A 14237-nucleotide genomic window follows, 5' to 3' on the forward strand; every position below is an offset into this window, starting at 1 on the left:
TGTCCCTGTCGTATTTGTAGTTGACTCCAGCCCTGCCACCCTGGGACATGACATCTCTACATGGTATAGTTATTGATCTTCTTTTTTCTTTTTTTTCAAGGAATATAAAGTTGCCACATGGTTAAGCTACTGAACACAGCTATACTAAATATTGTCATGCTAAATGCTAAAAAGCAATCACAGGTCATGTACATAGAAGCATTCGTCTGTGAGCTTATACTGTAGCTGTTTCTCCGTGGCTTTGGTTTGTGGCTGAGAGTCTCTTGTCGAGCATCAAATTATACTGCTGTCTTAAGCTCTGCACATTTGCGTGCTGTGTTAAAATATGAATAGTGTATGTGTGTGCCTTAAGTGTTCATGGGGATGGTTGTGTACAGTATGTCTGGTACTGAATTGTGTAAGTTGGATGTATGCGTGTTTAGAAGTGACCCCAGTTGTATATAAGACAAGTGAAGCTTGAGAAAATGGTGCTTGAAGAGGGTTCAGATTGTGGGAATTTGTGTTTGGTGCAATACAGTATTTGCACTGTTTTGACTCACTGTCACGTTATTGCGTTAAAGCATTCCAATAAAAAAAACAAAAACAAGGATCTGATCATGTGTTAGAGTGGTCTTTTCTATTTTTGGTCATTATTAAATCATATTTGAAGTTGAAAGAAAAGATTATTTGGTTGTGGTTGTGAAATGAACACTTTGCAGCACTATGTGTTAGTGTTACACACTGACTCACCAACAGAGGGAACCATTTCATCAGAGAACTAAATTTAGGAAGACACTAACAAGACTCAGTGCTTGTTCCACACCTCTTCTCTTCCAGCTAGAGAGTGTGTTATTGCCTAATTAATTTGCTTTCACCAAGTTTATCTCTCTAATGTTGTAATAATTCACCAACAGCACCCAGAGGTAATGCAGGAGAGGCAATCTCCTGTTAAAAATGTCCTCATTAAACATTTAGTTAAGCGTGCTGGAGTGTATGTGATTGCTGGCAAGTTGTAAAATACCTATTTAATAAACCATTTGCTCACTTTTGATGTTGCTCTCATTCATTTTAACTGTGACCCAAAACTGTCCCAGTGTAGCAAAAATAGTGCTTCCATTTGGAGGCCCACACTGCAGAACGAGTGTGAAGTCTGAAGCTCTATCAACACATTAAACTCAGCCCAAAACTAAACACTGTAAAATAATTTTCCTTGAATTTACATTATGAGTTCATGTTTCTGACACAGAAATAATCGAAGGATTAAAGCACAAGTTTTTTCCATTTTTGTCAGGCTTTCAAAGTAAAAGCAAAGAACTAATCTGTCACATAAATCAGTATTACCTGAAATGGTAAAACGTTTCCTACATTAAACATATAGGGAAATGAAAATAAACACATGGACACATATCTAAATACCCACATAATGTTTTTATAAGTCTTAAAACTTGCCAGGCAGACTGTAGATAAATATTTGACTGCTCCTTCTATCAACATGTGTGAAATGAGAAATGATAACTTTCTACTCCCAACAGCCATCAACAGAGGTGGAGGCGTCATAGGCAATTTAGCTACACCCTGATAAAATCTTTGGCCTTGCATGTTGTTCCTGCTCCGTTGACCCTGTTCAGCATCTGAATGGCCTGATTGAAATGGGAGGGCAAGGAGAAAACATTAGACATACATTCTCACTTATTATTTTATGTATGAACCTGTTGGGTCAGAGTTATACCATCCTGCCAAGTGTGAGAAATGCAGTAGTTACAACATGCATCTGGGTTTTAGACCCATGTGTCATCTGCTGCAGGCTATAGCTTTAATACTGTATCTAATAACACAGCATGGGGACTCACCAGGGACACTGATCGTCTACTATTAAACATTTGGCCCAGAGTGGAAATAAACAGAAGTACACATACTCTGAATAGTTGTACACACCAGCTATATACTGATTTGACAAACTGTCCTTTCACTGTTTTTGGCACGCTTATGAATGAAATGTGAGTGTGCTCTAAAAATAATTCCGAAGATTAAATTTACTGCCTTGAAAATAAGTGACTTTGTGCTTTGTTTTGTCTAAATTAGTCAAATTCCCCTCGTGCGGTTCAGGTTCTTTGATCACCATGTGATGCGACTCATGTTTTAGGATGATGCCTCTCAGATGTCATTGTTTTCATGTGTGTATTTGTGCCAGCGCCATGTGCTGTGACCCTTGTGATGTTGTACATCTTGGTCAAAAATGAAAATGAATCTGTCACATGTTTTAACTTCACAATCAGATTATATTCCACAGGAAATGAAATGCAGAAGTTGTTGTCATGATAAAAGAAGAAGCTTAGAAAACACAGAAAGCTCTTGAGAAAGTTCTTAGTAACTGGGTTATTTTCATGCTTTTCATGCTTAGCAGCAGAGCAAGTGTTTACAAGAGGGATATGTCTCTGCTGTCACCAAGATACTGTGGGGTTTTTATAGCGTGTTGGAGCTGTGCTTTCTGCCTGTGGTAGTAACTAGCATCAGCCAGGTGAAGGCCCTCATGAGCCCTGTCAAATGCAGTAAGAAGCAATTTGTGACATGATAAAGTGCAAGAATGTCCAGGCTGGTTATTTAGGTGATAAATTGCAGATCTTAAGCTGTTTGCGGGTTACAAAACAATTGGAGAGATGGTTTAACCTAGGCAGCATTTTCTCAAAGTGAACTTTGAGGATTTGTGAATATTTAAGCACGAGCTTTGAGCTTTTCAGTTCTCGGTCTCTGTTATTTAACACCTTTGTCTTCCTCTCTCTCTTTGAATTGAAGGGTCATCTTTCAATATTTGGCTTCAAACCAACAGTTTCAAGGGGAAACACCTGCTTCTCACATTACCCACCATTTACACCTGATAGTCCTGTGACCTACATTTCTCCCCCTCTTGTCATTCATTGCCGCCACGTACAGAGCTTTTGACACAACACATGCCACAGTCATACCACAGCACCTTCCTCTGTGGTTCTCGACCAACCTTATTTATACCCATGAGTCCTTAACACACACATACAGTATTCAGTCTTCATGTTACCCTCAGCCTGGAAGCTATGTTTATCCCATCTGATGTGACATCCATACTGAACCATTCACAGTCTCCAAAACCTGCTGCCTCCGCGTGCCTCTCTGTTCATTAACAAGTTGCCTGTCAGTATTTGGAAAACCACACTCATGCATAGATCTACACGTCAAATGACACCTCCATGGAACCACTTTGGTAGGGTATCCAGGAGGGCTTACCATGCAAAAACTCTTTTACCTCTTTTACGGCTTGTGTAACACCATCTCTGCATCACTCAAACAGTGCAGACGAATTCCAAAGGGTCTTTCTACTCCACGACCAGGTCATCGAAATTCATTTATACCCATTGATTTCTGCCCTGCACCTCTCGATAATTGTCTTGGTTCTAAAGCTAATTCAGCAGGTCTCAGGTCAGGGTCATCCTGTCCTATTTACTTCTCTTTCACCCAGGGCAATCATTCCTTGACTGCAGCCTTTTGTGGCATCACTTAAACACGTTGGACTGACATCACCCTGCTGCATACAAACCTAAGCAGCCTAACAATGCTCCTGCTGTCAACTAATGCCTGCACATGTTTGTCATAGAATAAGAAATAGATTTTTTTTTGGTGCTTAAATGCAGTTTGGGGCCAAATAATCAGCAGGATAAGATGTCCTTTGGCCTGCTTTAGCCAAACAACCAATCAGTGTAGAATTTGAATAGCTACAAGCCTATTATCTGTTTTTCTTCAGTCCCTTTTGTTGTGTGATTTATTGACGAGTATTGTGACTTTCAAAAAGAGGGTGTCACTCCTAACCTCAAGCTTCCGGACATTGTGTACTAACCCAAACACGCCTAAGAACCAAATTAAAATTTCATTTCATTCTCATCTATGGTAGGACATCTGTTACAAGACTAGATTACTATTGTGAAAATATATGTGATATGAATTCAGGGTTTCCTCCAAAATACAGATTTATCTTGACAAATGTGACATTCAAACCTACAAACAATGCATGTGATGGTGTAATTGATCTGCTTTTGGGATAAAGCATTGAAATTCTGGACTCCTGTTTGGATCATTTCAGTAATCTGTTTTATTTCTGAGGAAAAGTGAAGCAGTATTTTAGCTCTTGGAGTCCTTCATTACAAAGGCAATAAAGCACCCTTTATTTAAACTTCATTTTGTGCCCATACCATGTGTATGACTGAGACTGCATGAGACAGTACAGACAAACCAGCCAGCAGGAGGCACTAGTGCTGCTACAATAAAATAATCCCAAACTGGTTTCCCACCCATTGACACTTCCAGTTACATTCATCATGGCCAAACCAAAAGCTCCAGCACTGTGGGTTGAAGCCATGTCTCTGCAGCGGTGAGTGACAGGTTTTTCCACTGGATCGCTCAGTGTCCTTACACCACCTTACTGACTTTACTAACCGTAGAATTAGTTCCAGCCTGATAATCAGACTGAATGGCCATTTCATTTGCTTGAGGCTTGAGGTCTGGAGCAGGCTACAGCTTTGCAGCCTTGTATCCCTACTGAAAACTAAGTTTGATAACTTAAAGAGGTACAGTATATGGTTTCCGATTTTTGAAATGGTAAATGGACTGCATTTATATAGCACTTTTTTAGTCTATGGACCACTCAAAGTGCTGTATAATGTACGTCTCATTCACCCATTTTCATACACATTCACACGCTGATGACGCAGCATCAGGAGCAGTTAGAGGTTCAGTGTCTTGCTCAAGGACACACAAGGTCTCTGGAGGAGCAAGGGATTGGACCACGTTCAGGAAATGAACCTCAAGTGGCCTTTGGACGTTATTGGAGTCAGCCCTCTACTGAAGCCACCAGACCAGTGAGGGCTCCACCTCTTGTCTTGCTAAACAGTACAGCGGCAGCTGTTAAAAGAGGAAAAGGTGTTACATCAGTTTCCCCATTCACATTTTCCCAGACAGCCTAAGGGTTCAAACTGGCTTGTCTCCAGTCAAAATGCCACCTCTCTAACCTCAATGCTATCATCACCCCTGTTATGCCCCTGTATGGCAGCAGAGTACATTCCACTGCATGAAGCCAGTGACATGTTGGTGTTTCCACACTTTCATTTAAACCCTGATGGAATGAAGAAAATGGCTCCTGTGTCAAAAAGTCCAGACACCGCTGCTCTGCTCCAATCTCACTGCAGAAACGTTAAAAAGATTGTGACTACAAGATAAGGATCAAAAGTACATTTGTTTTAGCTTGCTTTGGGAATATTCCAAATGTGACAAGTGGGTTTTTCAATCTTATTAAGTAAGTTGCCTTCCACAGTGGTGTGGCTAGCCAGAAGTGAAATGAATTTATGAGTAATGAAAACTCAACCTCAAAGTCATTGTGTCATATTTTTCCTCACAGTTACATAGTTTCTTCACTCCCCAGAGTAAAAAGAATACAACCACAGCCTTGCTTAAGAATAACAGAATATAAAATGAGGGGGATTCTAGTTTTCCTCTCATGGGTTTGTCCACACAGATTCAGGAACCTTCTTGTTTCAGCTTCTGTAAAAGCTGCCACAATCAGTGTGTATACACGTGCCTGTGTCTCAGGAAGTTGAGTGAGTTGTCCACCAAACGGAAGGTCAGTGGTTCAGTTCCCGGCTCCTCAAGCATGTTGATGATACTGAACTTCAAATTACCCCCAAATGTAACATTGGTGTGCGAGGGCGTGTGTCAGAAAAAAGAAGTATGCATAGAAAATGAGTGAATGGGGGAATGTGGCTTGTAGTGTGAAGTGCTTTAGGTGGTCAACTTAATTGAAAAGCACAATATGAGTGCAGTCCATATCTGTTGACATCATGCACAGCTTTCAAACTCAATCAATCTTACGAAGCACCATTTTCACTCAGATTTACTACAATGACCTATTACTGATAAATCAATCATGAACTTATCATGAGTCACTTAACTGATTCATGAAATAATGATGAAAGTTACACTTCACTACAAACAATACCTGATAAGATTGCAAAGTCAGGGAGTAAATTATATGTGATAATGTTTGTTAGTTCAGTTTGTCTACATATGATGAATTAAAAGTCAGTGGTAGCTAGTTGCAAACTCTAATTTGTCTAACTGAACATTTTAAAGACCCTAAACTGCCACAATGTATAGCCTTCAGTTAGTGCCCCATTAATTTTGTGAAAATAAAGACACCTAAAATGATCAAATTAGAGCTACCGGAGTAAAGATATAAATGAGGAACATACTGTATTATGAGTTGAATGGTAAAATCTTCAGTAATCCTACTGATTGCCTCCATATGATCCTCCTATGGTAACAAAGTGGATGATGATAGTCACGTACTCTGAATAAAAAACATTAGAATAGACAATTTAAAGGTCAGATAGTAATTCAGACAGCTGAATCTATTTTAATCTGTGCTACTTTACTGAAGTAGTCAGACCTGCCTTGAACATTTCATGTAATATGTTTGTTTCTTGTCCGAACGGTTGACAGTGTGGCAGTGATGCGTGACGAACAGCAAGAAGGAATCAGAGTCCTCGTCTAAAAGACTAGCGATGGACCCCTGAGATAAACTAGAGTGTAGTGTGAGACTCAAAGAGTTCACTTATACCAAGGCAAACCAGTCTGCTGGAGCTGAAATAAATATTGGTGTTGAAATAATAAATGCTTTCTGGCAATTATGATTATCTAAATGACAGCTGAGATGACAGCTGCTGCCCCTTAGAGACTAATGTGCTGCAGCCCCATCAATACTACCGTTTTAATATTGAAGACATTATACAAAGCTTTATAATGATATTACTACATCAGAGGCAAGTGTAAAAAGTCTTTATTAACTATTTAATATGTGTGACAGCACAGTGATGAAACACGTAAGAGAAGCAGTTTTCTAATGCTTTTATTGTGAAAATAATACATGAGAAAACCAAAAATGAAAGAATAAAACATAAATATATGCCACCCCACTGACAAACTGCATATTTATTGTATTGTTTTCACTTGCTTTAAATCAGTACTGGTTTCTCATGAATATACAATAAACCATTGTAGTCCTCTGTGTCACACAGTTTCCTGTTAACAGACAAAGAATGAGAAGGAAGAGGAAAAGGAAGTCTTTTTGTTTGTCCTCCCTCTGCAATGATCAGTCCTTTTTTGGAAATGCTCTCTGATTTCATAAATCCTGTTCTGTCTTGACCTGTGCTCCTTCAGACCCCAGCCACCTTAATCTTCTGTGCCTCACTTCCTCAAGACTTTTTTTTTAAGCGCCTCTCCTTCCTGTTGTCTCTGTATAATCTCTTTCTCTCATCAAACTTTACTTTCTTCTTTTACTATCTTCTCCTTCCTGCTTTTCTTCTCCACCTCTGGCCTGAGTCAGTTCATGCTGAATAGCTTAGTCTGCACCCCAAAAAAAAAAAAACGAAGAAAAAACACAGCATAAACAAAACCTTGGCAGGGGATAGTGATTGTCCTCCTCTGAATCCCCCCCTTGTTTCTATCATTCCATCCAACCAGAGGAAGACGCTCGGCCAGAAAAATCCAGGCTTTATCCCCACCCATCATCACTCCCTCCCATCATTTTTTCTCCTCCCACCTTTGAGCAGGTTGCCTTTTTTTATTTGCAGACTTTATCATATCTTCTTATCTCTGTGTGGAGCACAGCCCAGGTTTAAAGCAAACAAAGCTAGGTGTTAGGCTACAGTTACCTGAAGAAACATTAACCATGTTTATTATGGGTTGCCATGTACAAAATCCATTTCTGTTTACCTGGTGCCACACAACACAATGTGTGATCAATAGCATTATCACTAGATGTCAACAGAGCTTAAACTATTCTCTTAGTTCATCTATTCATCACACAGGAGGCTTCTTTACAGTTAAATCAAACTTTATTTCAATATCGTCCATTAAACTCTAAAAAGAAGGTCCAACATCGATTAGAAATTAGTTAACAGACTGTGTTATGAAGCAGGTAAAACACGCACAACTGTATTTTATGTTTTTCATGAAACTATTTAGGCAATTCACTTTCTAAATTATACAGGTGGATCTATGTATACTTCAAATTTTGTATTTAACATTATTGTAAACCACAGCACTCCAGACACTTCTTACCTTCCAGGCTGCCACTTGTTTCAGTTCATTCCAGTAATCAGTGAATCAGCAGAGACTTGAAACTTGCTTGAGACAGGTAATCTATCACACTGAACACTCTGCTCAGTTTACTCTTAATCATTCATGTTTGTTAACGCAGCATTACAGTTATGATATGCTGTTGTACTGCAGATATGGGCAGGGAACTTTTTCAAAACTGTCCTCCGTGGTGCATTCAAGGACATCCTGACGTTCAAGAATTGACAGCTACTCTGTCAGAAGAGCAAAACTGGGAGATTGACGAAACACAAACAGGGGCACCATGAAAAATAAATATGGATTTGGTTGTTTCATCCATTAAAAAGTCTAAAATCTCAGATGTCAGAGTGCCCTTGAATGCAGGAAGAGTTATGAAGAGAGTTCCTGAAGGCATTACCATGTTGCATTAATGTCGGAAACTTAATGTTGAATGTGATGGATTACTTCTCTCAAGCGAGTAACAAGTCACTACCTGTTGATTTTTATAGTGTACTGAAATGAACTGGAACCAGTGGATGTCTGGAAGGTAAGAAATCTAAACTCTTATGGTTGAAATAAAAAGCACATTTGATTTTAAGGTAGTGAGTTAAGACATGCAAAACAACTGGAATGATTCTTTATGAAAAAAATATTATTTACAAGGTGGCCTAGCAGTGTGTTGCTGTAAAAATACTGTGAAAAATTCTCTGTCTAATTGTGTAATCACTTAAAAGTCTTTATCTCTGTGTGTTTCCTCAACATGGAGTGTGTGTTGTGTATGTGCACATGTTCTTGTTGGTCCCTGTTTTGGTCCAGTTTTGTCTTGAGAGCAGTCAGGTCACATTCCACCTAATGGCCAAGGTAAGAGCAAGAGTTTCTCCTTCCTCGCTGACTGGCCTTTCAGAGGACAGAGGGAGGAGGGTATTGGAGGAGCGTTTAAGCACTGCTTGGCTTCAGGGGTTGTTGATAATCTGCCTGGGTCTTCCATAACCTGTCATGCCGGCTTGAGATGCTCCTTTATTTGTGCCCATTTGCAGGCCGATGACATTTCTGCCTTCGCTCAGCTGTTCCTCTGAGAAGTCTCTCCTGTTCTCTTGGGCTTTCCTGCACACATACACACAACTCTCAGTCCACAATGTCATTCTTCAGCACTGAAATGAAACCTCCTTTGTTTTACCAGACGAGGTCGTTCATGGGGTGAGGGTGGGGGGGGGTGGGGGGGTTCTCATACTCACTTATGGAACCAGTTGGGGTCTCCTTTGTAATTCCCATCATCCTTTGTGACTGCCAAACTACCCAGAGCCATCAGGGTCCTCTGGACGGCAGCCAGGTCTTTGCCTGAGGACACGCAAAAAATTCAAATGAATAGAGCCCACACTAATCCAGGGATGAGACAGGGACTCTCCACCACTGCAGTGCAGCTTAATTTCCTCATTTATACCATAATAACAAGACTCTGTTTTAACAATACAGATGAGTTCTGCTGGTTGTCTCACCTTCAAAGAGATCTACAGTCTGGAACATGTCAGTTTTGGTGACTCCATAGCTTTCTGCAGCTTTGAGGAACAGGGAGATTTGCTCCATCTGCTTAAATGCCATGCCGGAGGTCTTGATGGTCTTGACCAGCTTGTTGGCTCCGCACAGGCTGTTGATGAGTTCACACAGCACCTACAGGCACACGGCAGTAGCAGATTCCTCTAAATATACTGTACACAATGTAAATTACACCGCTATAAAGAGACATTTGTGTTCAGGGAAACCCAACACTCACACATCCATCCTTGAGCCAGTTTTGGAAGCCAGTCTTGCCTGGCTCAGGTCGGCCCACACCAGGACCACACTGGGCCATGATCCACTCCACCAGCCTTTCCTCCAGTTCCGGGTCGTATTTCTTATCAATCTTGCTCTGAACCTCACGGCTCAGACCATAGGCAGGACCTTTGTTTGCCATGCTGATCCTGTTGGGAGGGAAAGTTGGTGTTAGATAGGCGAGTAGCTCAGCAAACTTTACTCCCTGGCAGCCTATTGTGTCCTTTTCATTATGGATATTTAATAGATGCAACAACATTCACATTCAAATCCCTACGCTGCTCACACCCACTGTCCTGGCCCACATTCAGAGCAAATAAGATTTTAGTCACACTCTTCCTGTGCATGTGAGTGTGAATGTGTTTCGGTTGTGTGTTCTGTTTTTAGTGAGCTCCTATTAGTTTCAAACTTTCGGACTGAGTAAGCAAATTTTGGCTGGTCCTCACTTCTTCAAGGGGACATTTTACTGTTGCTATTTGAACTCTTTTTAGCTAAGGCTAAAAATAGGTTTAAGTCATGGTTGGGGTAAGTGTTAGAATTATGCATCTAGTGTTGCTGGTTAAAGGAATACTTTGACATTTTGGGAAATATGATTATTCGGATTCTGGCAGAGAGTCAGATGAGAATATGTGAGAAGTTGATACCTCTGTAATGTCTGTGTGTAAAATATGAAGCTACAGCCAGTTAGCGCAGCTTAGCACAAAGAGTGGAAATAGGGGGAAACAGCTAGCCTGACTCCATCCAACAGCAACAAAGTTAGCTAACTCTAAAGTTCACAAATTAGCATGTTATATCTCATTATTTTTGTCCATGCAAAAGCCAAAGTGTAGAAACTGTTGTTTTACAGTAAGGATTTTGTAGGGATTTAATAAATGAACTTTAATATATTAATTAGTGAGCTTTACAAATGTTTTCAGGATTTTTTTTAACTTTCATATTCAACAGACAGATGTGAGAGTGGTATCAATCTTCTCATCCAGCTCTCCACCAGAAAACAAATTTCCCAAAATGTCACACAGTTAATTTAAAGCTAGAACTAGGGGACAAAGACGGCAGTCAATGAAGAATTGAGGACAGAGGTACAAAAGTGCATGTGTGTTTCTGCTTCTCTATAATACAACAGAGTACACTGAAGCATCTTCTTCGTTTATCGTAATGATATAATGTGCACATTTCCTCACACTATTTAATATTTTGTATATGGAAACTGGAAATACCAAATGTCTTGAGGAATTTTGATCCTGCAGTTGACTGTAAGTAATTGTCTCACTTATTAATGCAGTATGAGTTTCCTTTTAGCTTCAGCAGAACTGCCCCACTCCCTGCATCCTGTTTGCTCATTCAGCTGTCACTTCCTTCCTCTCTCCCTGACAAAGGTAGCTATGTGTATACAGGACTCTAAACAAAACAACACACTGCTGCTCACTATGGAAACGACCTTTAAGCAAACAATTCCATCAAGCCTGTTAAACAGTGAAAGCATGAGAGGGGCGCCTTAATAACCACCATGATGCACGTATTGCTTTTATTGATCAGAATCACTTAGTTACACATTCCTGTGACATTTGCGAATGTCTAGAAAAGCAAATAAAATATGAAGATGTTTATAGCTGATAGGACTAGCTGATGAGTCCTGCTGCTCTTACTTTTATTTGCTTCCTGCCCAAGTATGATACATACAGAATATAGTGTGTAATTATAGTGAAAATGCATATTTTTTCATTGTAAAAGGTTGGAAATACCATGTAGGATTGCGTGCATCTGTGCAAATCACATTTAATATGCACCATAAAGTACATTTGTCCCTCCAGGCCAGAATGGCACACCTATTACATCCCTTGCAAAACAGGGGCTTGTTAGTCTTACACAATATGTGTTGATAGTTTGAAAAATCATCAGTGACTAACAGCTCCACACTGGAGCCCTAGTGCATAGATCACACTTGCGTCTCTGTTTATTGTCTGAGGTTGCATTGGTTATGTAGGCATGTGGATAAGAAGCCTCTTCCTGTCCATTAAGTCATTCCAAATCCAGTTTGTTACAGCAACAGGGGTGAAGTAAATATCCAAACATCTGAACTCTTGAACAGTCTCTTTCTCAATCAGAGGAGTTCTGTTTGTGGTGTCGGGGCACAGCCACAGAACATCCAGCAGCTGCAAACATCAGGACTTATCTCAGCATGCAGTGAACAGTGAAGAATGATGAAGTCAAGCGTGTACTCCTTCAGATTAACCCTGAGTCTGACCTGCACTTTGAGCTCTGAACTACACATGTAAACCACTGGTTGCATGTCACAAGATTAAGTCATGCCTCTGTCTCTCTGTCAGTTCCAGGAGTGATTTTTTCTGAGAACTTGATTGTAAAACAGAGTCCAGAAAGATATAGCAGGGCAGGGACGGAGTGGGACTGGCCCATCAATGCGCTTTAGAAATGAACTGGGAGCGGCCCGGTAGCTTCTGGGAACATCTTGTAATCATAGAGTCACAGCTACAACCCCCCACAAAAAGCAGGATGTCGATAACGGATGTGTGCTGCTGAGGTTACTGAGGTGATTTCAAAGTGTTGAAAATAAGTATAATAAATTGATCATTCTTTGATCAATCATTCTGTAGACTTCAGTGTTCAATATGTAACTTCACACCAAATTAGCTTTCTGACTTCTGTAATGACTATATAAACATTCTTACCTACTTATTACTATATATAACTTACACTAACATTTACACTGACATGTCTGATAAATGATATCACTGTTCAGCTACCTTTCCCTCCATTTTCGCCCATGTGCAGTTTGAGTGTTAAGTGTCTTACTCAGATGCAACTCCAGTTGTTACTGTTATAATAATCATTCTCATCCCCCGCCCAGATTCTTCTGCTTTTGTATCATAGCAATTTGGAGTCATCCGTTACAAGATGTTTCACAACTTTCATGCAATTGCAGCAAGGCTGCATAAAACTACGTCATTGATGGTTACTATTTTAACACCATTTGAGCTAAGTGAAATCTGATTGGTGACTCATTTAGTTCAAGAAAAGACTAAAAGGTTGCTCTGAAACCGTTATGAACATAATGGCTCTAAAAGGATAAAGTAGTCAATATGATTATATCTGACACATCTGAGTACATGAGTGTGTTCCCTTTTGGTCTGCATAGTCCTAGCTGCTGCTGAGCCACACTGTTATTTCAATGCTCTTTAGTTTACCTTGTCACTCAAGATAGCAAGAGCAGCCCAAACACTTAAAATCGCAGTTTTAAAGTTGTCTCACGCTCAAAAGCACATGCTTGCACATAAAACTTAACATTGGTACATAAATGTCACATCACGTGTAACAGTCACATGCAGAGTTTTACTGCCATATCCTGAACGAGAGCAGTCTGGTGTTCAGAACATATATTGAAGTGAAAATGACATGTTATTAGACAGCACTGGCTACATGTTGAAGAGTCTCTGATGTGAGATTTGTCAGAGGCTGAACCTGTTAACGCTCTCTGAAACTGTGAGGCCTCACATTTTGCCGCAGGCACTTGTGAAGAGAGCTGAGAGCTGAGATGTAGAAAGAAAGAGGATTTCATAACACAAGAATTTTCAGACTCGTGGGTCATTTAGAGGCTATCTGCTGCATACACAAAGAGATAAACTTTAACTGGGCGTTTAGCCTGCTTAGTCTGCATGATCAAACATGAGCAAGACAGAAGGAGACAGAGAGCGAGGGTGGGGTGTGTGATACGTTATACTTCATTTTTTTCTCATGTTTCCTGCACAAAGGTAGCCACAAGCTCCTCAAAGCAGCAAAGAAATCTTTTGACTGCCAGTGTAGAAACTAGAACAACTGGAGGTTACTGAGTGAGGCCAAGAGAGAAGAGTTTACTTACTTTGTGTAGTAGCTTTCAGGTAAGTACAGGTGGGTTTGAGCTCGTGTTGCTGTGTTCCCGCTCTTCTTCTTCTTCTTCTTTACAACTCAGCGTGGAGTGCACTGTACAGGAGTGCCAGTATAAATACAGCAAAGACTCTTGTCTGAAATATATGACTTCACCACATTCAACAGAAAGAGAGAGCATGAGAGAGATACGCCTTCAGGTCCTCTTATTTCACTCTATGACCCGCCCCCTTTGCTTTTTCTCCTTTTCCTCACTCAAATTGTAATTCCTTATTTAGGAGAAGGACGGGAAGGAAAAAGAGGCCATGTGACTGGAGAGTTTGGTGTGGTCACTGAAAAGAATTCTCCAAATTTCTCCCTCTACCGCTAAAGAACAAGACAGGATTAGGAGGAAAGGAGGGAGGGATGATAAAATCCTTGAGAACAGTGAAGTT

The 14237-nt window shown here is 40.3% G+C and overlaps 1 protein-coding gene across 1 annotated transcript; it reads right to left on the reverse strand.

Annotated features, from left to right (window-relative positions):
* Nucleotides 1-6860: 6860 nt before the first annotated feature.
* LOC111234435 (transgelin-like) lies at nt 6861-13981 on the reverse strand. Its single transcript, XM_022762525.1, has 5 exons — nt 13799-13981; nt 9887-10073; nt 9612-9783; nt 9351-9453; nt 6861-9219 (listed from the first exon to the last, which is right to left on the reverse strand). Exons 2-5 carry the CDS (start codon nt 10064-10066, stop codon nt 9069-9071), a joined length of 606 nt encoding a protein of 201 aa, XP_022618246.1. The 5' UTR covers nt 10067-10073; nt 13799-13981; the 3' UTR covers nt 6861-9068.
* Between the last annotated feature and the right edge of the window lie 256 nt (nt 13982-14237).

The sequence above is a fragment of the Seriola dumerili genome, unplaced genomic scaffold (genome assembly GCF_002260705.1).
Source record: "Seriola dumerili isolate Sdu_G_001 unplaced genomic scaffold, Sdu_1.0 BDQW01000449.1, whole genome shotgun sequence".
NCBI lineage: Eukaryota > Metazoa > Chordata > Actinopteri > Carangiformes > Carangidae > Seriola > Seriola dumerili.

Bases quoted from the DNA above. Each gene is read 5' to 3' on its own strand.
- LOC111234435 (XM_022762525.1), bottom strand. From the start codon at position 10,066: ATGGCAAACAAAGGTCCTGCCTATGGTCTGAGCCGTGAGGTTCAGAGC. The intron at 9,784-9,886 runs GTGAGTGTTGGG...GTGTGCCTGTAG, and splicing joins ACTGGCTCAAGGATGGATGT to GTGCTGTGTGAACTCATCAA. The intron at 9,220-9,350 runs GTGAGTATGAGA...GTATGTGTGCAG, and splicing joins GACCCCAACTGGTTCCATAA to GAAAGCCCAAGAGAACAGGA.